The sequence below is a fragment of the Pteronotus mesoamericanus genome, unplaced genomic scaffold, assembly GCF_021234165.1.
Source record: "Pteronotus mesoamericanus isolate MK-2021 breed Mesoamerican mustached bat unplaced genomic scaffold, CSHL_Meso_final contig_557, whole genome shotgun sequence".
Classification (NCBI taxonomy): domain Eukaryota; kingdom Metazoa; phylum Chordata; class Mammalia; order Chiroptera; family Mormoopidae; genus Pteronotus; species Pteronotus mesoamericanus.
The window spans coordinates 2,249,064-2,271,686 of record NW_026555200.1 but is presented as its reverse complement, the minus strand read 5'-3'; the positions used below and the strand labels follow the sequence as shown (position 1 = coordinate 2,271,686).

The 22,623-nt window shown below is 44.9% G+C and overlaps 1 protein-coding gene across 1 annotated transcript in view; it reads left to right on the top strand.

The window, feature by feature from the left end:
- The first annotated feature begins 1,776 nt into the window (after window positions 1–1,776).
- Window positions 1,777–22,623, top strand: part of FHAD1 (forkhead associated phosphopeptide binding domain 1) — a 107,520-nt gene continuing 86,673 nt past the window's right edge. The window contains exons 1-2 of the mRNA XM_054579635.1: window positions 1,777–1,869; window positions 20,661–20,867. Of these exons, the coding sequence (XP_054435610.1) occupies window positions 1,777–1,869; window positions 20,661–20,867 (300 nt within the window). The remainder of the gene's footprint in view (window positions 1,870–20,660; window positions 20,868–22,623) is intronic.

Genomic DNA, 22,623 nt, shown 5'->3' with positions numbered 1-22,623 from the left:
ATGACAGCAAACTTAATAAAATTTGTTTCTCATGATATGAAAGCCTTGATATTTGTAAGGCATCCACAGGCCTCAGAGTTTACAATATAAAATAAAACTAGGTGGCCTGTTTTTGTTTCTCGTACTAGTGGGGGGGGGGTCCTTTCAGAGGATAGAATCCTGTTTTCAGAGACTCTCCGTTATTGCCTGCCCCCACGTGTCAATGGGCAGTGTAACTCACTGACCCCACTCTGTCCCTCCCAGCAGCCATGGATGCCTGATAATTGAACCGCACGATAGCGCACTAGTGACATGGAAGTCCTCAGAGTTCTCTCCCTGAGACTTACTGCTATGTGACCTTAGCCTCTCCGAGTCTCAGTTTCCCCGTCTGTAAAGTGGGACAATACTGATACCTAGCTCGCAGGGTGGTTGTGAGGACAAAAAGAAGCGATGTGTATAAACAGAGAGCACCGTGCCTGGCACTTTGTGGGGCTTCGGGAAATGCTGATGGAGATGTTGATGGAAAGCAGAGCCAGACCTGATATGCACATGATCGCAGCTAGATGGCTTTGTAAAATCCACAGTCCAGCAACTTCACATTTCACTGTGAACTTTCCATTGAAAAGAGAGGGACTTTTCGTTCTTTGACATGGCATTGGGATGGAGGGTGTCGCGCTGTTGTTGGACACACCTCAAATCAGAATGCAAGCATCATGTGAAGTAGCACCACTATTTTGGAACCTGCTGAAGTCACTGAAATTTTTATGTTTTGAAAAACCTGTATAGAACTTACTTTGAAATGCATCATTAAAATACAAAATGGATGAATGAATGGTAGCTGGATAGATATGTGATCAAACAAATACAACAAAATGGCAATTGTAGAATCCAGGAGGTGGGTATACAGGAGTTCCCCATCCACTTCTTTCAACCTTTCTGTGCATTTCACATTTTTATAATAAAATATTGGGAAAATATATGTGCAGAGTCCTGATCATATGGCCAAGCTACAATCCTGGTACCTGGCCTACATCATCCTTTTGTTCCTAAGTATATGAAGAAGTTGAGTAACTTTCTAAAAAAAAAAGTCATTTAAAACTCATTTCCTCAAAGACTGAATCGATACTTGAAGAGGCTCTATAGAAGCTTAGAGGTCCTTGGATCAGAGTTCAAGAAGCCCAAGATTAATGACAATAATGAGAGTCGTAGTACATAGGTGTGTTTCATGTATAGCAGTCACCATTCTAAATGCTTCACACATATTGCATTTAATCCTCATGAAATCCTTTGGGGTACAGAGTATTATAAACCCCACTTTACAGATAAGAAAACTGAGGCATAGAGAATAAGTAGCTCACCTACTTATTCTAAGGTCACAGAGCTAGGAAGTGGAGGGTTAGGAACACTGAATGTGAATACTTGATATGTGAGATAAGTATCCCCATACCAAGTTTAAGGGGAGTGGAGAATAATAACAGGGGAATTTGGATTCGTCATTGGTGGTTTTAGCTTTAGCTTGTGCTCTGAGTTACATAAAAATGTCTTCTACTTGATTATCAGAACCAAGCTCACCTATGCTAGACGTCACAGCTGAAGAGCTAGTCTTTACAATATGCAAAATCATAATTGTGATCATTGGTAAGTCCATCTACCCACTCCCACCTCTCCTGACCCCTCCTTCGGACGCGCCGATATATTTCACGCATTCCAAATATGATGTTGAATAATTAGAGGGCTACATCTTTCTAACAAATGTTTATTTTTTCCTGAAAACCTTGTATAGGGAAAGCAGAGAGGATGAAAGCCTATCTAAAGAGCGCAGAAGGCTTCTTTATCCTGAATAAAAGTACTACGATTGGAAGGCATGAAGACTCAGACCTTGTTTTAGAGGTAAGAACTCTTCCCGCCCCTTCCCCAGCCCTCCCCCGCCCCAGCCCCCTCCAAAAGCTCTTACTGTTTTGTGGACTCAAGTGTCTCCTGAAGCACAACCTCTGGCTGACAACCACATCTTCCCTTGATGTGCGGCCAATAACTAATTTTCAAATGTGCTGGATTTCCCTGGAAAATGTAGTGAAAATGAGCTTGATGCAAAGTGCCGTGTGCCCTCTGTCCTTGGCCGACCCTGCTTGGGGATGTCTCACTCATTGTCCCCTCCCCAGCAGCCTGATGCGGTGCTTTGGAAGGCGGGCGTAGAGTCAGTCACCTTCACTTGCTTCCCTTGCTTCAGGCCTGATAGCCAGAGCCACCGGAGTGCCCGCCCGGCCGGGGCGAGAGAGGGTGTGGGAGGGAGAGAGAAAGGGAGAGACACATCGATGTGCGAGAAAAACATCGGCCGCCCCTCACATATGCCCTAACCAGGGACCAGACCCACAGCCCAGGCATGTGCCCTGACCAGGAATGGAACCAGATACCTTTTGTTTTGCGGGATGATGCTCAACCCACTGAGCTACACTGGCCGTGGCGCTTGCCAGAGTCTTTGGAGACTGTTGTGGGCTCCTCAGAGGCCACAGACCTCCAAGCAGTAAAGTGGCAGAGATCCCACTCCCGAGCATTTATTCCAGGGAAATGAAAGCTTATGTCCGCCCAAAGACCTGTACACAAATGTTTATAGTAGATTTATTTGTTACAGCCCCAACCCGAAAACAATCAAAATGACCTTCAATATGTGAATAGTTAAACAAAGGTGGTGTGCCTATACCATGGACTATTGTCCAAGCAGTAAAGCTGTGGGCATGGCCTCAGCATATTCTTGTTTCATTTCATTCTCTGAATTAGCTGTGGTTTGGTCCAGAGCCTCAGCTCCTTGACTTCCAAGGAAGAAGCTGGAAGAAAGGAAGGAATAATGAAAGCAGTGGCTTTCAGCCTTTTTTAACTATTGAAGGGGATTAAAATATTGAAGCAGAGAGAGAAAGCAATGGAATCCCTTTAAAACTGGGAAAGGCATGTCTCTCTCCGACCTCACTGAACAGATTGCCCTTTAACCTTTTATTTTGAAATAACTATAGATTAACGAGAAGTTCCAAAAATAGAAAAGAGGTAGATACTGGCTACCCTTCACCTAGTTTCTCCTAATTGGTTACTTATTATCTAGCCATAAGCATATCAAAACCAGGAAATGGACATTGGTACAAAGCATGTGTTTGGCTCTATGCCATCTGTTGCATGTGGGGAACCGTGTGTGGCCATCAAGCTTTAGAACTATTCTGTCATCAAAGGTCTCCCCTGTGATATTCCCTCATAGTCACAACACCTCCTCCCAGCTCGGTCCCTGCACCCTGACAGCCACCAGTCTGTTCTCCATTTCTATAATGTTTATCTCTTTGAGACTATTCTATAAATGGACTCAAATAATATGCAACCTTTTGAGATTTTTCTTTTATCACCGTAATGTCCTTGAGACCCATTCAGATTAGCCTGTCCCTTTTATTGCTGAGCAATAGTCCATGGTATAGACACACCACCTTTGTTTAACTATTCACATATTGAAGGTCATTTTGATTGTTTTCGGGTTGGGGCTGTAACAAATAAATCTACTATAAACATTTGTGTACAGGTCTTTGGGCGGACATAAGTTTTCATTTCCCTGGAATAAATGCTCGGGAGTGGGATCTCTGGATCACATGTTAAGTATGTGTTTGGTTTCTAGAGAACCTGCCAGACTGTTACCCAGGGTGACTGCGCCATACTTCATTCCCACCAGCAATGGATGAGACGTGTCTCTCCGCATCCCGGCGAGCAGTTAGCATTATCACCAGTACTTATTTTCGCTGTTAGTGTGCAGTGATATCTGATCATGATTTTGATTTGCATTTCCTGAATGGGTAGCGATGCTGAGTATTTTTTCATGAGTACTTATTTGCCATCTGCATATCCTCTTTGGTGAAGTGACTCCTCGTATCTTTTGCCCACTTCTAATCGGATTATTTGGTTTTCTACTATTGAGTTTTGAGAGTTCTTTATGTATTTTAGATACGCGTCCTTTGTCAGGCATACGGTTTGCAAGTATTTTCTCCCATCTGGAGTTTGTCTTTTCCTTCTCTCAACAGAATATTTCACAGAGCAAAAGTTTTAAATTTTGATGAAGTTTAGTTTATCGTGCTTTTCTTTTATAGATCCTGGTTTTAACATGTCACCAAGCCCTTGATCCTGAGGCTTTTTATGTTTTCTTCCAAAAGTTGTATAGTTTTATGTTTAACTCTATGGAACTTTTTGAGCTCACTTTTGTATATGTTTAGGTCAAGTTTTATTTTTATTACTTGTAGATATTCAGTTGCTCCAGAACTGCTTGTTGAAAAGGCCGTTCTTTCTCCATTGAATTGCTTTTGCAACTTTGTCAAAAATCATCATACTGGGAGGAGGAGGGTGGTGGCTATTTCTGAGTTCCCAATTACTTTTCATGGATCTTTATGCCTCTCCCTCTACCACAATGACATGGTCTTGATTCCTGTAGCTATCTAAGTCTTAAATCAGGTACGGTGGTTCTTCCCACTTTAGTCTTCTGTAAAACTTTTTTTAACCTGTTCTAATTCTGTTGCCTTTCCATACAAATTGAAGTAATGTCTGTCTTTGCAAAATATCTTGCTGCAATTTTGATAGGAGTTGTTTTTAAACCTATATATCCTCATGAGAAGAATTGACATCTTTACTATGTTATCTTCCATCCATGAACATTGCATGTTTCTCCATTTGTTCAGGTGGTCTTTGAGTTCTTTCATGAGTGTTGTGTAGTTTTCAGCATGTTAAGTTCTATACATGTTTTGTTATAGTTACACTTGTTCCTCCCTCTCTGACTGTAAATGGTATTATATTTTTATTTTTGGAGTCCACATGTCATTGGCAATAAATACAATTGATTTTTGTATGTTTATATGGTAACTTGCAAACTTAACTGAACTTTCTAGAAGGCTTTTTATAGATTTCTTGGGATTTGATACACAGTCATGTCATCTGCAAAAAGAACAATTTTATTTGTCCTCTGAGAAAAGGAGATCTGAATGCCTTTAATTTCCTTTTCTTGCTTTATTGCACTGACTACAACTTCCAGTCCTCTGTTCAATAAGAGTAATAAATGCAGTGCAAACCTTTCTGTTTTCTTATTCCTGATCTCAGGGGGAAAAACATTCCGTATGATGTTAACTGTAGGTTTTTGGTAAAGGTTCTTAACAAGTTGAGAAAGTGCACCCTTATTCCCTAGTTTTCTGAGAGTGTTTATTATAAACTCAACAGATTTAAAAATAACTCAGTGGGCCTCCCCTTGAGATTCTCATCCATACTGTGGTCTCCCCACAAGAACACAGATCTGTTCAGTGGACAGAGTGGGGGTAAAATAGAAAAAGAAATAAGAATTTCAGTTTCTCCTTTATCATAACAGGGCATAGATTTCAAGTTGCTTTATTTCCTGCCTGGCCAAAGTTGAGACAGAGAGCTCTATTTTGCACCTGCCTATGATATTAGAAAACAATAGTAATTTTCAAAAGCACAGGCTTTGGAGATAGACAGACCTGGAACTGAATCTCATTAGACCACTTTCTGGCTGTGCGACTTAAAGCAAATTAATCAAATTAACTGCTCTGAGCTCATCTTCCTTGTCTACAAAACACTTATCCCACAGGTCTGTGAGGATTAAGAAAGAAATGCACTTAAGGTGCCTGGCACCTGATGCTAGTAAATGACACCAAGTCTGTTATTGCTGTTCCATCAAATGGAGGCTGAGAAGAATCCTCAGGGGGACCCAGGCATACGATGAGGATCCACTGATATTAACAAGCTGTTTGGAAAAGGGAATTAATGAGGACAGTTATTATGTGGACAGAAATTGAGTTGCCTTCATTGTATGAAAAATAATTGACTGTTTACCGCTCCTTGGACCTCATTTAAGAAGTCACCGCTGCCAGCAGCAGTCACATTGATTTATGAAGAAATAAGTTGCATTTCCAGAAGTGCAGGCTTATATTGGCTCCCTGGAGAACAGATGATACATGGGTTGCCAAATGTTTCGTGAGTAAGCTTGGTGGGCACTTCTATCTTCTCTTAGACAAATTCTCTTCCCAAAACTTAAGTGGATTTGGGAGAGGAGATTTGCTTTAAAAAGGGATGTGGGGACACAGGTCCATTTTGAAAAATGGAAACCTGCAAATATGTCAGCATTTTCTAGTTTTATAGAACAGGACACAGTGAAAATTGTCCCCGTCGGCTGACTTTGTTGGGCCTTTCTGATTAGAAGACTCACCCTTGATTGGTCCTGGGCCACCCTAAGGTATAATTCAAAAGTCAATTTGTAGTTTTCACTAGAAGTCATGCCATTAAATTAAGTTCAGATATTAATAAAAAGTTGTCCTTGAAATTACCCAGAGGTTACCTCTAGAAAATAAAGAAGACTTTTTTTTTAACTTGGATAAATCTTAAAGAATAGGTAGTCATGCTTCTAAAGACTTACACTCATTTGCAAGGCTGACATATTGTTTTGATTGTTGATATAATACAGGGTAGGGGAAAAAGTAGGTTTACAGTTGTGAGTATATGAAACACAGAGTTTATACTTGTATTATTATTAATTACTGTATTATTTTCCCTATGAACAACAGTAAACGTACTTTTGCCCCACCCTGTATTCTGAAATCATTGACTTTCTCTGGCATTGGAAGGTAGTTACATGCTTATTATTTTTTTACAATGAGGGAAAGCAAACTATAGGGAAGAAAAGCCACTTGTAATCATTTGGATCAGAGGAAATTAATATTGATATTTAGAGTTTTGCCCTCCAGACTTTTTCCTATATCCAGTAAGGAGTTTGGTTCCCTAGGAGCAGTAGGAAGCCTGTGTTCACCAGCCGAGGTTTTGCTGTTGTTGTCACTCATTCCTTCCACAAATATTCACCTGGAGCCTTAGCACTGACACAGTCCCAGGGACAGAGCAGTGGCCAAGTCAGCTATGGTCCCTGCAGACAGGAATCTGCTGGGAGACAGAGGCCGTAAGTCAAAAGATCCCACAAATGCACGAATAGTTCCCTCCCAAAGGAAAGAAACAAGGAGGACTTAACTAGACAAGAGAGGAAAGGAATGGCACGTGCAAAGGTCCTGGGGTGAACGAACATATTGTGCCCAAGAGACTGAGAGAAGCTAGTGTGTCCAGAGTTAAGAGGGGGGAGGGGAAGGGCTAAGGGATGAGGAAGTCTCCTTTGCACTGCCATAAAAATTTTGATCTTTATCTGAAGAGGAGTGGGAAGAAGGCACTGAAGGTGTTTTTTTTTTAAATTTTTTATTTATTAATTTTAGAGAGAAAGCAAGAGATCAATTTGTTGTTTCACTGATTTATGAATTCGTTGGTTGATTCTTGCATGTGCCCTGACTGAGGATGGAACCCGTAACCTTGGCCTATCAGGACGGCACTCTGACTCACTGAGCTACCTGGCCAGGGCAGCGCTGCAGGATTTTAAGCAAAGTGCAGACCTGCATTTTGAAAGGACCACCCTGGCTGCCGTGTGCAGACTGGCAGTCAGAACCTGCCCTCTCCCATTTTACAGGGCTGGAAAGGCTCGCCCTTGCTCATTTCAGGGCCAAACCTTGTAGATTATAATTTGTGTGATCTGATGTGTCTTGTGAACTGTAATTTTTAGAATTGGATATGGCTGTTATTTAAACTCTGCTGAGAAAGGGGCTCGGTTCTTCCAGAATGAAGAAATACTGGGTGTCGAACTTTTCTTATGTCTCAATGTGTTTGTTCACCATGAGCCCCTAGACATTCTGACCTTGTGGGTTTGGGGTAAAGCCTAGGAATCCTCACATTTATATGCTCCCCACGGTCCGGTGGTGGCACGCTTTGGGGACCCCACCATCTTGATTACCCATGCTTCTTCCCTTCAGATGTGGGGGAGCTCCTGTTTGGGGGGGTGTGCGTGCGCACATGCGTGTGTGTGTACTATTTCAGTAAACTTTGTTTTGAGAAAAATAGAAGGGAAGGTTAAACAGTGGAGAGCCGACTGACCCTAACCGGTCCCCAAGAACTCACGTGGCCCCGCACTGGGGAAGTTTCAGGATCCCCTTGAAGACTGAGCTCTCTGACAACCCAAGTCAGCACAGAGCTGTGGCTGAGACGGTGGCGGTGGAGGAGAAAAACCAAGGACAGAAATGACAGGGGGTTCATGTGTCCGTGCCGGGCCTCTGCCCTTGGTGGACAGCGTTCTGCCGGCTGGCCCTGTTCTCGTTGCTGGAACAATCTCTCCAGCATGTGTCAGCCCCTTCTCATCTGGGCTCTGAAGGTTGTGGAGCTAGACTGGTCAAACACACACACCACAAGCCATACAGCCAGATGACTCTTGTCCCTATGCCGGGCGCCCTCCAGGTCTGGGCTGCCCTTCAGAAAGACCCATCGGAGCCCAAGCCATAATCTCGTTTATTATTAGGAAACAAGGCTGCTGGGGCGGTCCTGTTACATCATTCCACGGACGTGTGTGCGTACGTCCGCTGTGGGAAAGGGCATGTACGTCTGTAGCTGACGGGTGTTGCCAGTTGCCCAGCAGAAGTTTACAGATGTAGTCAGTGTGCCGCCAGCGGTGGACATCTGTTCGGTCCCGGTGCCTTCACTATTGGGTCTTCACTGCTGTAGGGGGTGAAATACAGCATCCGTGTCATTTAAATGTGCTTTTGTCTTATTAGGAGAAAACCCCTACATTTTGAGTCATATGGTCTGGATATGGACTCCTCCCCTCTCGGTCTCCGTGTGGAAATCCACAGAAAAACGGGCCTGGGGGGCAGTTACTCGACGTACTCGCTGGCTCACCCTCCTGCCTGGGTCCAGCTCCCACACTCCTCGCCCCTGGGCGCCCCCCAGAGCGCTGTTCCCCTGGGCATTCACCCCCTGATCTCATCAGTCCCTCAGGAACTGTCCTCTCCCCTGTGGGAGAACTGGCCACTAGAAATGGGGGCTGATGTCCTTGGTCAGTGCCCAGCACAACAGTGATGGGCCCACTTCCCTCTGGCAGGTGCGTGGCTTCCAACAGGAAAAAGGTCAGAGAAAAGGGCTAGATCATAATCATTTCTCTCTCTCTGTCTCTCTTTTTTTTTGGTGGTAAAATACACATAACATGAAGTTTGCCATCCTAACCATCTTTAAGTATATGCAGTTCAGTGGCCTTAAGTACACTCATGTCGTTGTGCAACCATCTCCCCCGTTCCTCCAGAAATTTTTCATCTTGCGAAACGGAAACACTGTCCACAAGAATCACTGACTCCCTGCTCTCCCCTCCCCCCGCCCCTGGCAGCCACCACTCTACCCTCTGTCTCCACGAATGACCAGCCTAGGCACTTCGTATAAGCAGAATCAACCAGCGTTTGTCCTTCTTGTGACACTTAACTTCACTCGGCATAATGTCCTGAAGGTGCATGCATGCTGTAGCATTTCTCAAATTTCCTGGCTTTCCAAAGCCAAATAACATCCCTGTATAGACCGCATTTTGCTTGTCCATTCGTCGGCTAATGGGCACCGGCGTGTTTCCACCTCTTGGCTGTTGTGAATAAGGCAGCCCTGAACATGGGTATGCAAATGTCTCGTCAAGTCCCTGCTTCCAGTTCTTTGGGGGATACCCAAAAGTGAACTTGTTGGCTCATGTGATAATTTTATTTTTAATATTTTAAGGAACTGACATAGCAGCTGCACCAATGTGCATTCCCACCAACAGTGCACGGGGTTATACTCACCAACGCTTGTTATTTTTCTGGCATTGTTGGAGCTCGGGTTTGGGGAGAGAAAGAGAGAGAGAGAGTGTGTTTGATAGCAGCCATTCTAATGGATGTTGAGTGGAAGGTCATAATCTTTTGAAAGTACAAATAATACAAGCATTTATGCATTTATTTATAAACTACTTAACACATCGTACATGTTTTAATATATATTCTGTGTATGCTCTGTATATGTATTTACAGGATTACAGCCTCAAAAGAATCCTATGGGGTAGGGACTACTATTACCGTTTTAATGTTCATGTCAAGACGTGGACATGGGGCTCAGAAAAGTTCAGTAACTTGTCCACAGTCACCCAGTTAGTCAGATAAGGGGGGGCCAAGTTTCAGATTCTAGACTAACTCTAATCTTCTAAAGAAAGAAGCTTCAGTCTTTGGGTGTAAAGTTAGCTTTTGAGAACCTCTAAAAATCTAATCTCTGCAATTCCTTGTGAGTTAACTGGGATCGTGAAGGAGTCGACCAAGCTTGGGAAATTCATAGTGTGGAGCTGGGTGGCGCCATCTACTGGGGGGCTGGGGTAAGGCGGAAGTGTTGGCCCGGTGCTTTCCACGAAGAGGAGAGGAGCGTTGGGCTCTCAACAGAGGCCTCCCCAAGAATCCCATCGGGGGCCTGGAAGCACTGCAGAATAGACCAAGCTTGAGCTGCCTCTGGAAAGGGAAGCCTGGGGATTTGTCAGGCACAGCAGGCAGGGAAGGGTATCCTAGATATTGAAACAGCATGTGCTGAGGTCTGGAGGTGGGTGGCAACAGGTGGAGGGAAAAAAGAGGCGGGGAGGGGTCCTATAGAAACTAATCTCACAGGGTGATCCTAAGTGGGCAGGTCATGGTGGGGAATCAGGCCGGAAGACTGTAACTTCTTTAGTGAAAGGTTTTAGGGCAGCCCTGCCCATTGTTCTTGTGCATCTAGATTAGCTCACCTTTGAAATGCCAGAAGTAATACCCCTTCCAGGAAGCATTTGCCCTCCAGAGAGCACTTGGCCGAGTTGCCTGCCCTGTAATCTGATCCCTCCCTTGCTTTTTGCCCACTTCCATGTGACCTCCCTTACTTCCCTCCTTAATCTCAAATGCGAAACTGCTATTCTCAGGAGCGTGCGAGATCTTGCTCCCTGACATGTGCCATCAGCTTGACTCAGATAAACTCCTCTGAAAACTCCCTACACCTTCGGAAGCGCTCACATCCACAGTGTAAAATGTAAACCAGGCTGGGTGTTTAACATTTAACTCGTTTGAAGGTGGAACCTCTCCCTGAGAAGGCTTTTAAATGGGGAAGAAATTAATGACCTTTGTTATTTGGCTGGGAGACTAGGCAGAGGGGCCCTAGAGCCCAGCTACAGGGGGCAGGGCACTAGGCGGCTGGCTGGGCACCTGGCCCTGCCCTCGGGAACTGTGGGCTCAGGCAACTTACCCAGCCACCTTCTGCCGCCGTTTCTGTATGTGCACAATGGGGATAGTGGCAGTGGCTCTGTTACGAGACTGAATTACTGCGAAGTGCTTAGAACAGTGCCTGGCGGTGGTGAATATTGTAGTCAATTGTGATTATTGTGTTTGTTTTCTACCTGAAACAACAGAAATGTATTATCTCAGTCCGTTGGGGTGGACTCTACTGGTTCCTCTGCTCCAGGTCACATGAGGCGAAAATCAAGGTGTCCACGGCCGGGGCTCTTATCCGGAGCCTCTGGGAAGAATCCACTTCCAGGTCCAGTGGCTAGCAGAATCCAGCCTGTGCAGTCCTGGGCTGAGGTCCCCATTTCCTGCTGGCTGTCGGTGGCAGGTCATTCGGAGCCTCGCAAGGCTGCCGTGGCTCTGGGCCTCCTTCATGTGCAGCCGGCAGCCGTGGGTCCTCCTCCTGCTCAGCATCTGGCTCATCTCTCCAATCCAGCCAGATGATGTTCGCTGCTTCCAAGGGCGTGTGGGATTAGAACAGCCTGGATAATCAGGCTCATCTCCTTCTAAGACCCTGATTAGTAACCTTTACATCTACCGAGCGATGGAGCACGTTCCTGGCTCCAGCGGTCAGGGCACGGATGTCTTTGGAAAGCGTCTGCCCGCCGCCGCCAGTACTATCTCTTGCCTGGACTGTCGCCACAGGAAGCGGGTGGTGTCATGGGACTGTGTTGTACTTTCCAGAGGATTCAGTAGGGTCAGTGCCCGGCGCCACGGGGAAGGCGGCTGGATGAGCTGTGAGCGTGAGGAAATCATTGCCGACAGGGTCAGACACGGGAGGGGGGAGGCCGGGCTGCAAGACGGGAGGTGACACCAGCATCCAGAAGCAGGTGGTGGTCGGGGCCTGGATGGGAACCGGGGGTTGGGGAACCTGAGGCTTGAGAGGGGTGCGGGGGCCCCAGCCCGCGGGGGACCGAGAGGGACGGAAATGGAGATACCCTGGCCTCCCGGGGAGCAGCATGTCTGAGGGGCAGGCGAGGAGACAGGAGCCCGGCATGGAGGCCGGAAGGGATCAGGGGGGAAGGAGGAGGGTCAAGGCTGTCGCCTGGCGGGGAATATTGATAACAGACATAACTGATGGTTACCCAGGGCTACTTTGTGCCAGGCGCTGTTGTTTGCACTGTTGTGTGCATTTACCATTTAACCCCAAGGGGGCCGGGGGGAGGGCGCTGTCATTTCTCCCATCTTACAGGTAAGGAAGTCAAGGCACAGACTCGCGAAATGGCCTGCCTGAGGTCGCCCAGGGAGGCTTGGGGGCTGAGAACCGCTCTCAGGCGGGCCGGCTTCACGAACCAGCCTCTTCTGAGGTCTCGCCCCTCCTCAGGGCTTCCCCTGGAAGGTGCAGCGGGCAGGACTGGGCTGGCCTGGGAAGCAGAGAAGCTTCCTCTTTGCTCCTTCTCCCAGACTCTGTGTCACCAGAGCCTGCCATTTCCTCATATCCTTATTCTTCTGGAAACCCCAGCTTTTACCATTTCTAAATTACATCCCATTCCTGAAGCAGTGAGGGGGTGGGGGTTACAGATGCCCAAGAGCCAAGAGGAAAAAAGAAACACTCACACACACACACACACACCCCAGTTAATTTTTAAAATGTTACATTGAAAATGTCTCCAAACCGTGCCTTTGGTCAGTCCCATGAAGCACAGCCCATCAAAATCATTGAAATGATCTCGTAGAAGCACAGAGACTTGTCCGGGCTGCACAGCTGAAAAGTGGCAGAGGCGGGACTTGAACTCAAGGCTTCCACAGGACTTGCACTGCAGAGCCCATCCTCTTGAACATTTTCACACTTGCTCTATGTGCCAAACTTCTCTTCTAAGAGCTTTTATATGTGTCCCCTCATTTATAGGTCACCAGTGATTTATGTCTGTTTTATCATTGTCCCCATTTACAGATGAGGACACAGAGGCACCTAGGGAATAGGCTACTGCCCAGCCTCAGCCAGCTAGGGAGCAGGAGAGCTGGACTTCGGTCCCAGGCCACCTGCCTCCAAGGCCAGTCTAGTACCCACCACCCTGTCTTGCCTCCCCAACCCCTCAACCACCAGGCCATGTGCTTCCCCGGGAGGATAAGATCAGAGACCGGGCTTCCGAGGTCCAGATGATGCAAGATCAAAAACTGGCTCCAGAGGAAGGCTTCAGGACTTTCTGAGCCTTGGCATGGGCTTTGCCGCTAACAGGCAGCTGGGCTTCGCAGCCCAGCGGTCATCTGGGCAGACAAGCCTGTCATCAGTGAATTTCTTAAAGTCTCGGTGTTTTATGCACTCAGTCTGTGCTCTGAGAAGATGTTTAAAATACAGGTGGCTTCTTACAATGCATTTGTTTTCTATGTTCAGTTCCACCCCACTTCCTGTCTCTTTATTAAATCATTCTCTACTTGGAAAAGCATAGGGTACAAGCCAAACATACAGATTTTGGCATTAAACTGAGGTTCAAATCCTGACATTGCACCAGTATCTTGACTTGGAGTCACTGTGTGTGTGTGTGTTTGAAAATATATATCACATAGAATTCATCATCGTAACCAATTTTAAGTGGGCAGTTCAATAGCATTAAGTATATTCTTGTGTGTGTGTGTGTGTGTGTGTGTGTGTGTGAGAGAGAGAGAGAGAGAGAGAGAGAGAGAGAGAGTGTATGAGTATATTCACATTGCTGTGCAGCCAATCTCCAAAATTTCCTCATCTCGCAAATCTGGACTTCTGCCCTCATTCAATGATTCCTCATTTCCCATCCCCCCCGCCCCAACCCCTGGCAACCTCCCTTCTACTTCCTGGGAGCTTGACTACTCTAAAAACTTCATATAAGTGGACCCACGCAGTACCTGCCTTTTTCGTGACTGGTATATTTTACTGGGCGTCATGTCTCAAGGTTCATGCATGTATCAGCATCCCCTTCCTTTTTGAGGGTGAATAATATTCCACTGTCTGTCTACACCACATTTTGCTTTTCCATTCCTCTGTCAGCGGACACTTGGGTGGCTTCCACCTTTTAGTTACTGTGAATAATGCTGCTGTGGACACAGGTGTGTAAATACCTCTTCAAGATCCTGCTTTCAGTTCTTTTGGATTTATACACAGATGTGGTGGACTTGCTGGATCAAATGATTATTTTTAATTTTTAAAGGAACTACCCCACTGTTTTCATATCATCTGAACCATTATACGTTCTCAACAGAGCACAAGTGTCTCCTTTGCCCCACATCCTTATCAGTTCTTGTTATTTTCTGTTTTTTATTTGCTTTTGATAGTAGCCACCCTAATGGATATGAGGTGATATCTCACGGTGGTTTTGATTTGCATTTCCCTGATGATTAGTGATTTTGGGCATCTTTTTATGGGCCTGCTAGCCATTTGTCTATCTAGTCCAGTTCTTTATGGACTTTTCATCAGGTTATTTGGTTTTTGTTGTTATAAGAGTTCTTTTATACTCTTGCTAGTAACCCCTTCTCAGATATGTGATTTGCAAATACAGTTGTACCTCGGTATTCATCGGCTTCAGAAGTCGTCGAACCCGGTACTTGTCGCATTTTGACAACAAAAAAATGTTTCGGCACTCGGCGCTTGCTTGGGACTCGTCGCGCTTGCTGGAACTTGTATGAGTCACAACGCCACCCCGCAAGAGAAGGTGCTTCATTGTTTGGTACGTGTTGGTTTCAGCACTCGGCATGAATTCCGGAACGGATTAACGACGAGGACCGAAGTACCACTGCACTTTCTCCCCTCCATAGATCGCCTTTTACCCTGTTAATTGTATACTTCGATGCACACAATTTATCTATTTTTATTTTGGTTGCCTGTGCTTTTGGTATCATATGCAAGAAATCATATCTAAATCCAATGTCATGAAGCTTTTCTCCTAAGAGGCTTATAGGTTTAGGTCTTATGTTTAGGTCTTTGATCCCTTTTGAGCTAACTTTTGTATACGGTGTGAGGTAAGGGCCTAATTTTACTCTTTGGTAGTCTTCCCAGAGCCATTTGTTGAAAACACTGTCCTTTCCCCACTAAATGGTATCGGCACCCCTGTGGAAAATCATTTGACCATACAGAGTGGGGCAAAAGTAGGTTTACAGTTGTGTGTGCAAAATACAGAGCTTATTCTTATATTAGTATTTATTAATTATTGTATTATTTTCCATATGAACAACTGTAAACCTACTTTTGCCCCACCCTGTATATACAATGTTTTTTTTTTTCCTGGGCTGTCTATTCTATTTCATTGGTTATAAGTCTGAACTTAGGGCCTAGGCCCTTCCCTCACTGCCTTGATTACTATACCTTTGTAATAAGTTTTGACATCAGCAAGTATGGGACGTCCAGCTTTTATGTTCTTCTTCAAGATCATTTTAGCTATTCAGGATGCCTTGAGATTGCATATGGATTGTAGGATGGATTTTTCTATTTTTGAAAAAAGACATACCATTGGGTTTTGATTGGGATTGCATTAAATATGTAGGTCCTTCTGGGTAGTAATGGCCTCTTAACATGATTAAGTCTTCCAATGCATGAACACAGGATGTCTTTTTATTTATTTGTCTTCTTTAATTTTGTTCAGCAACATTTTGTAGTTTCCAATGTACAAATCTCTTACCAACTTGATTATTAAACTTTATTAAACTTATTCCTAAGTTGTCATGGGGGGGGGGGTTTTGGTGCTATTGTAAATGAAATTGTTTTCTTAATTTCTTTTTCAGATTGTTTATTGTTAGTCTATAGAAATGTACCTGATTTGTGTGTTGATTATGTATACTACAACTTTGCTGCTAAATTTATTAGTTTTAACACAGTTTTGGTGTGTGTCTGAAATCTTTAGGTTTTTCTACATATAAGATCATGTTGTCTTTGAACAGAGGTAATTTTATTTCTTTCCCGTTTGGATATCATTGCTCTGGCTAAGGCTTCAAGTATCATGGTGAATAGAAGTGGCAAAAACAGGTATCCTTATTCTGTTCTTGATCTCTAAGGAAAATCTTTCCGTCTTTCACCTTTGAGGAAGATGTGGGCTGCGGGCTTTTCATTTATGGCCTTTGTTATGTTGAGGTAATTTCCTTCTCTTCCTAGTTTGTTGAGTGTTTTGTATCATGAAAGAGCATTAAATTTTGTTCAATGCTTTTATGTATCAGTTGAGATGACTATGCTTTTTTTTTATTCTATTAATGTGATGTATTTCACTGATGGATTTTTGTACGTTGGACCATCAAGCTTACATTCCAGGAATAAATTCCACTTGATCGTGGTATAGAATCATTTTATTCTATTATTTATTTTTATTGAAGTATAATTGACATATAACATTATGTTAGCTTCAGGTGTACAAAATAATGATTTGATATTTTTATATGTTGCACAACGATCACCAGAGGAAGTTTAGTTAACACTCGTCACCAGACATATTACGGTTTTTTTCTTTTGAGGAGGACTTTTAAGATTTACTCGCTTAGCAACTTTTAAATATGCGCTACAATATCATTAACCAGAGTCACCACGCTGCCCATTGCACCGCCAGGACTTACTTATTTGACAAGTGGGAGTTGGTACCTGTTGATCCCTCTTCGCCCACGGCACCCACCCCGCCCCCTCTGTCTGTCCCTGCGAACCACCACTCTGTTTTCTGTATGAGCTCAGTTGTAGTTGGTTTCCTTAAGATTCCACATATAAATGAGATCATGCAGTATTTGCCTTTAGCTGCCTGACCTCCTTTACCTAGTGTAACGCTCTCGAGGTCCATCCATATTGTTGCAAATGGCAAGATTTCTTTCTTGCCATTTGGCTGAATAACATTGCACCGTGCGTGTGTATTCTTTTCGATGTGCTGGTGAGCTCAGTTTGCTGGAGTTTTGTTGAGGATTTGTGCACCAGTGTTCGGAAGGGGTATTGGTATATAGTTGTCTTTGCCTGGAGCGTCTTTGTCTGGGTTTCAACATGACGCGATTCTCCCATTTCACCATTTGAGTCTCCGCTTCTTCATCTATAAAATGGGAGTAATAACAGAACCCCCTCTGTAGGACTGTCGTACAGATTAAATAAGAGAATACACGCAAAGTGCTCCAGGAGGGCCCAGCTCAAAATACATTAGCTAGTGGTGATGATGATGACGGTGATGGCGGTGGTAGTGGAGGAAAAGCTTGTCTCCCAGAGGGGCAGCCCAGCAGGGCGGAGCCTACACCTTCAGCCCACGCTCTGCCCACAGGAGCTGGGAGCGATTGCCCAGGAAAGAGGAGGGAGCCCGCGGTCTTCTGGGGTGGGACTAGGGCGCTCTCTCTGGGCCTGACATGTGGCAGAACCGCATTCCATTTTGCAAAGTCATTCAAAAGTTTCTGCTCGCTTCGATCTCTTAATAATGGCACGGCAGCTTTTAAGGAACTGAAAGTAACGAGGCCTGGGAAGAGAAAACCCACAATGCAACACGTACAATTTCTCTCTGTGACGGGTTACTGTGGGTGCACAGGGCACAGGGATAATGGGGATAGTGATGAAGAAGGCGTGGGTGGCACTTCCCAAAAAACTAATGAGTTTTAATGTTTTAAAAAAATACATTTAGAACTGTTTTAGGTTTACAGGAAATGGAGCAGATGGTACAGAGAGTTCCCCAAAAACCCCGGCCCAAAACTCACATAGTTTCCCCTCTTCCCAGCACCTCCAGTCGATGCGGTACGTTTGTTGCAACCGATACTGACGTATTATTAGTAACTGAAGTCCACAGTTGACATGAGGGCTCACTCTTTGCGTCGTACACTCTGTGGGTTTGGCCAGATGTATAACGGCATGCCTCCCGCCAAACAGTATCACACACAGTGTTTTGCTGCCTGAAAAACCTCCGTGCTCCACCTATCCGGCCTGAGCCCCCGGCAACCAGGATCTCTTCACTGTCTCTAGTTTTACTTTCTTCCAGGATGTCATAGAGTTAAAATGATACAGTAGCTAGCCTTTGCAGATTGATATCTTGCACTAAGCAATATGATTTAATATTCTTGCATGTATTTTTGTGGCTTGATAACTTACTTCTTTTTATCACTGAATATGTTTCACTGTGTGGATGTACCACAATGTGTTTATTCAGTCACCTTTTAAAGGGCAACTTGGCTGCTTCCAGTTTTTGGCAATTATAAACAAAGATGCTATAAACATGTTTCCAAAGTAAATGATTCCTAAAACTCAGCAATTAAAAAAAAAAAAACAGTTTAAAAATGGGCAAAAGATCTGCACAATCCTGGACACCTCACCAAAGAAGATATACAGGTAGCAAATGAGCATATGAGAAGACGTGCTTAAACATCAGATATCATTATGGAATTGCAAATAAAATATGGAATATCTCTTCATTTATTTAGATCTTTGATTTCTTTCAGCAACATTTTGTAGTTTTCTTCATACAGATCTTGTATATATTTTGTTGGATTTATATTTAAGTACTTCATGGTTTTGGTAATAATGTAAATGGTGTTGTGTTTTTAATTTCAAATTCCAGTTGTTCATTGCTGGTGTATAGGAAAGCAAATGACTTTTTTTTCCACTGATTTTGCAACTACAGTTGCCCCAGTTTTTCTCCCTTTGCCCTTCTCCGTCCAGCAACCCCCACTCCCTCAGGCAATACCCATGCCATTGCTCATGTCCATGGGTCATGCGTGTATGTTCTTTGTCTACTCCATTTCCTATACCATACTTCCCATCCCCATGGCTATTCTGTAACTACCTATTTATACTTATTAATCCCCTCACCTCTTCACCCATTCCACCATACCCCCCTCCTATCTGGCAATCATCAAAGCGTTCTCCATACCCATGATTCTGTCTCCGTTCTCCTTGTTTGCTTAGTTTGTTTTTTAGAGTCAGGTGTTGAGAGATATGTATTTATTGCCATTTTATTGTTCATAGTTTTGATCTCCTTTTTCTTAAATAAGCCCCTTTGACATTTCATATAATAATGGCTTGGTGATGATGAATTCCTTTAGTTTTTTCTCATCTGGGAATCACTTTACCTACCCTTTGATTCTAAATGAAAGCTACTCCTGCTTTCTTTTTGCATTTCAGTATTTTGAGTGCCAAAGTATTTGGCAGACATTTGCAAAGTGAGTAAGAGAGCAGACATTGGAATCAGGAAACCTGGGTACGAGCCAGGCCAGTCACACTGGATGACTTTGGGCAAATTTAATAATTCTGTGCCTCAGTTTCCCCAGCTACAAAATGAGGAGTTATTGCGGAAATGAAACAGGATAATGCAGTGAAGCACCTAGCAAACTTTCTGGCATGCAGTGTTTAATTAATATATTCTATTGGCATAAGCTATTATTACACAATACCATAATAAAGCTATATAATATAAGCTATTATATTAATATAAGCTATTGTGTATTATTATGGGACTTCAGTGTAGATTTGGAAGTACAAGTCCTCTTTGTATGAAAGCTCTATGAGACACTGTGAGAAAGTAAACAGAAAATAATCACACAGTTCTAGGCTGGGTGGGGGGGTGCCTCATAGGCAGTGTCTTGGGTCCCGATCCAGGGGAATGTGGCATTTCCTGCTGGGTGCTGAGTTTTGCTCACTCTTCTTGTCAAAGTGAAACTATAGAGGAGACTTCTGCCCCCGCTACCGATTCAGACACACCGTCTGAGGTCTTTTTCGGGGAAGCGTTGTCACACCCAGGACCCTTTAGTTAGATAAATTCCAATAGGCTTTTATGAAACGATAAAAATAATTAATCATATCGGGAAAGCTTCATCAAGATCTTTTAAAGGTTGCTATTAAACGGTGTTGTTTGGCATAATCTCAATTTTGTTTAAACTTTTTAAAGATTATAAACATTAAAAAAAAAAAAAAGACTGGAAGGATGCAAAGCAGTGGTAACAGTTCCTGCCTCTGGGGGATGGGATCCTAAGTGGCTTTAGTATCTTTGTGCATTTCTCTCGTTCTCATTTTGCAATATTAAGAAAAACATTATTTTAAAAATGAATAGGACAAATGAATGGATGACAAAATCTCATCATTACAAAATCTCCCCTGAACTATACCCTATTCCACCAACTTGGCATTTTCCTTGCAAGAAAATGAACAGTTAGTGGTCACTTGCCAACTGACCTTCCTGGTTTGTGTTTGGGCCATTTCTGCTCCCTTTCCTGCCATTCAGAACAACCAAACACATACCAGTGTGGAGTCTGGGAAACAGAAAGGGCCAGTTCCCTGGCTAAGCAGTGCCCATTCAGACTCCTTAGGTCCCTCTGCCTCTGATGTGCCTGATTCCCCACCCAGCAAACTCGGGTGCCTGCTCTGGGTCTGGAGTCAGAGAGAGCACACCTCCCAGCTTCACCATGCACTAGCTGTGTAACCTTGAGCAAGTCACTTAATCTCTCAGACCCTCAGCGTCTTCCTGTTCAAATGAGCGTTGTGGTGAGCGTTCAGCCAGGCCAGGCTCTCGGCACATTCTGCCACCCAGCGGCACTAGTAACTGTTAGGGCCCCGTCCTTATTCTTGTTTCCCTGGCTCTGACTGTCTCCCCTCCACTGCAGTCCGCTGACATCGACAACCATCACGCGCTCATTGAATATAACGAGGCCGAGGGCAGCTTCGTTCTCCAGGACTTCAATTCCCTCCACGGCACCTTCGTCAACGAGTGCCACATTCAAAATGTGGCTGTGAAGCTGTTGCCTGGAGACATCCTGAGGTTTGGGTCTGAAGGGCTGACCTACGAACTCGTCATCGAAAACCCACCCTCGGTGAGTGCCGCGGGGTCAGGCGGGGGTGGGGCGGATAGGGGAGGGTGGGCAGGGGTGCCGTGTTGCCTATCGTGTACCCGAGGCTCAGATACAGCCGGCGGTGGAGCTGATCCGGAGCGCGTCGCTCTGGCTTCACGCTGCACACGCGAGTGGCAGCTGGGACGTGGTTCTGTGAAGTTCAGACCCGTCCCGGTGGGTCCTGGGAGGAGCGAGTCCTTGCGCCCTTTCCTGGGCATTTTGTGGAATTACATGCAAGAGTTTTACAAGGGCCAACGGAGAACTCCACGAGTTTTCCTGAAAATGGGAAGCTTAGGGAGGGCAGATAGAAAGCAAGTGCGTGCTTTTGGAGATGGATGCTTCCTTTTCAGGCAGGTGAGCGCCCTGCAGCTTCCTAGCTCTGTGATCTCGGCCAGAGTTCTCTGTATGTCTGCGCTTAAAGAGTGTGTGGTCTTGAGAATAATCTATCTGTAAAGCGTGTAAGTCAGTGTCCAGCCTTGAGTACACACTCAACACATGGCAGCTGCCATTGTGACCTGGATCAGAGGTGTTCTTGGGATGAGGGCCTAAAGTATGGCCCCAGTTCAAGCAGAATGTAACACAAAACTTGCCCGTGAAAGTTCAGTCACAAGGGACATACAGTTCAGCAGGGAGGCAGGATGCACAGTCGTTGGTGACATAGGCTTCGGTTCCCAGCTCGGATGCTTGCCTCCACCGTGCACTCTTGAGCAAGCCACTGAACCCCGGAGAACCTCAGTTTCCTCATCTACAAAGCAGGGCCAATGACAGCAAAGACCGTGCAGGCTTGTCCCAAGGGCTGAATGAGAGTATCATTGTAAAACTCCCAGCACAGAGCCCGTTCATGAGGAACACACAATACCTGTCGTGTGTGTTCCAGAGACTCACTCTCCACCACCAAGAACGCTGCGTGGCCTGAGACCTCTGAGGCTGGAAATTCTTTCTGGGATGAGGCTGAGTATAAATAAGTAAAGTTTAAAGGATCTAGACAGAGTCCTGGGGTGTAGGACTCATAGGCAGTCCTAGATACACACTCCGAGAAGGTCACCGGCCTCCCTCAGGCTGCATGGGCCATGATGCCGCATCCATCATGTTTGGCTTGGCAAATCTGGGGCAGTTTTTTCTACTGCTGCTCAGCCGCCTTACCCTACCTACCTGCACCAGCATTAAAGCGTGTTTGCTCTTGGAGTGCACGAGCGTCTGCTGGAAGCCCTGAGGAGGGGCTCCTGACCCAGACGGGGGTGGAACCCATCAGGGGTTCTTAACACAGGCTCTAAGGGTGCCCCACATCAGCACCACGTGCAGAGCAGGCCAACGGGGCAGGTCCCTGGGCCTCACCCCAGGCCCGAGGACTCATAACCTGGGGTTATCAGATAAAATAGAGGCTACCCAGTTAAACTTGAATTTTGGATAAGCAACAAATAATCATTCAGTATAAATATGTCCCAAATAGTGCAAGGGACCACTTATGCTACAAAAAATTATTTGGTGGTTGTCTGAAATTCAGACTTAATATATATTTTATTTATATATCTATTTAGTCATGAATTTATTTATACAAATCTGGTGACCCTACACACACTCCCTGGGGACGGGGCCTGGGAACGTGCATTCTCACAAGCTCCCTGGTGATCCTGGTGCACCCTGATCCTAACAGAAGGGAGACCCAGTTTACATTGCTTGTATGGTGCATTTATAGGCTTATTTAGGAACCAAAGTCTGTAAATCCAAGTTTGGGAAG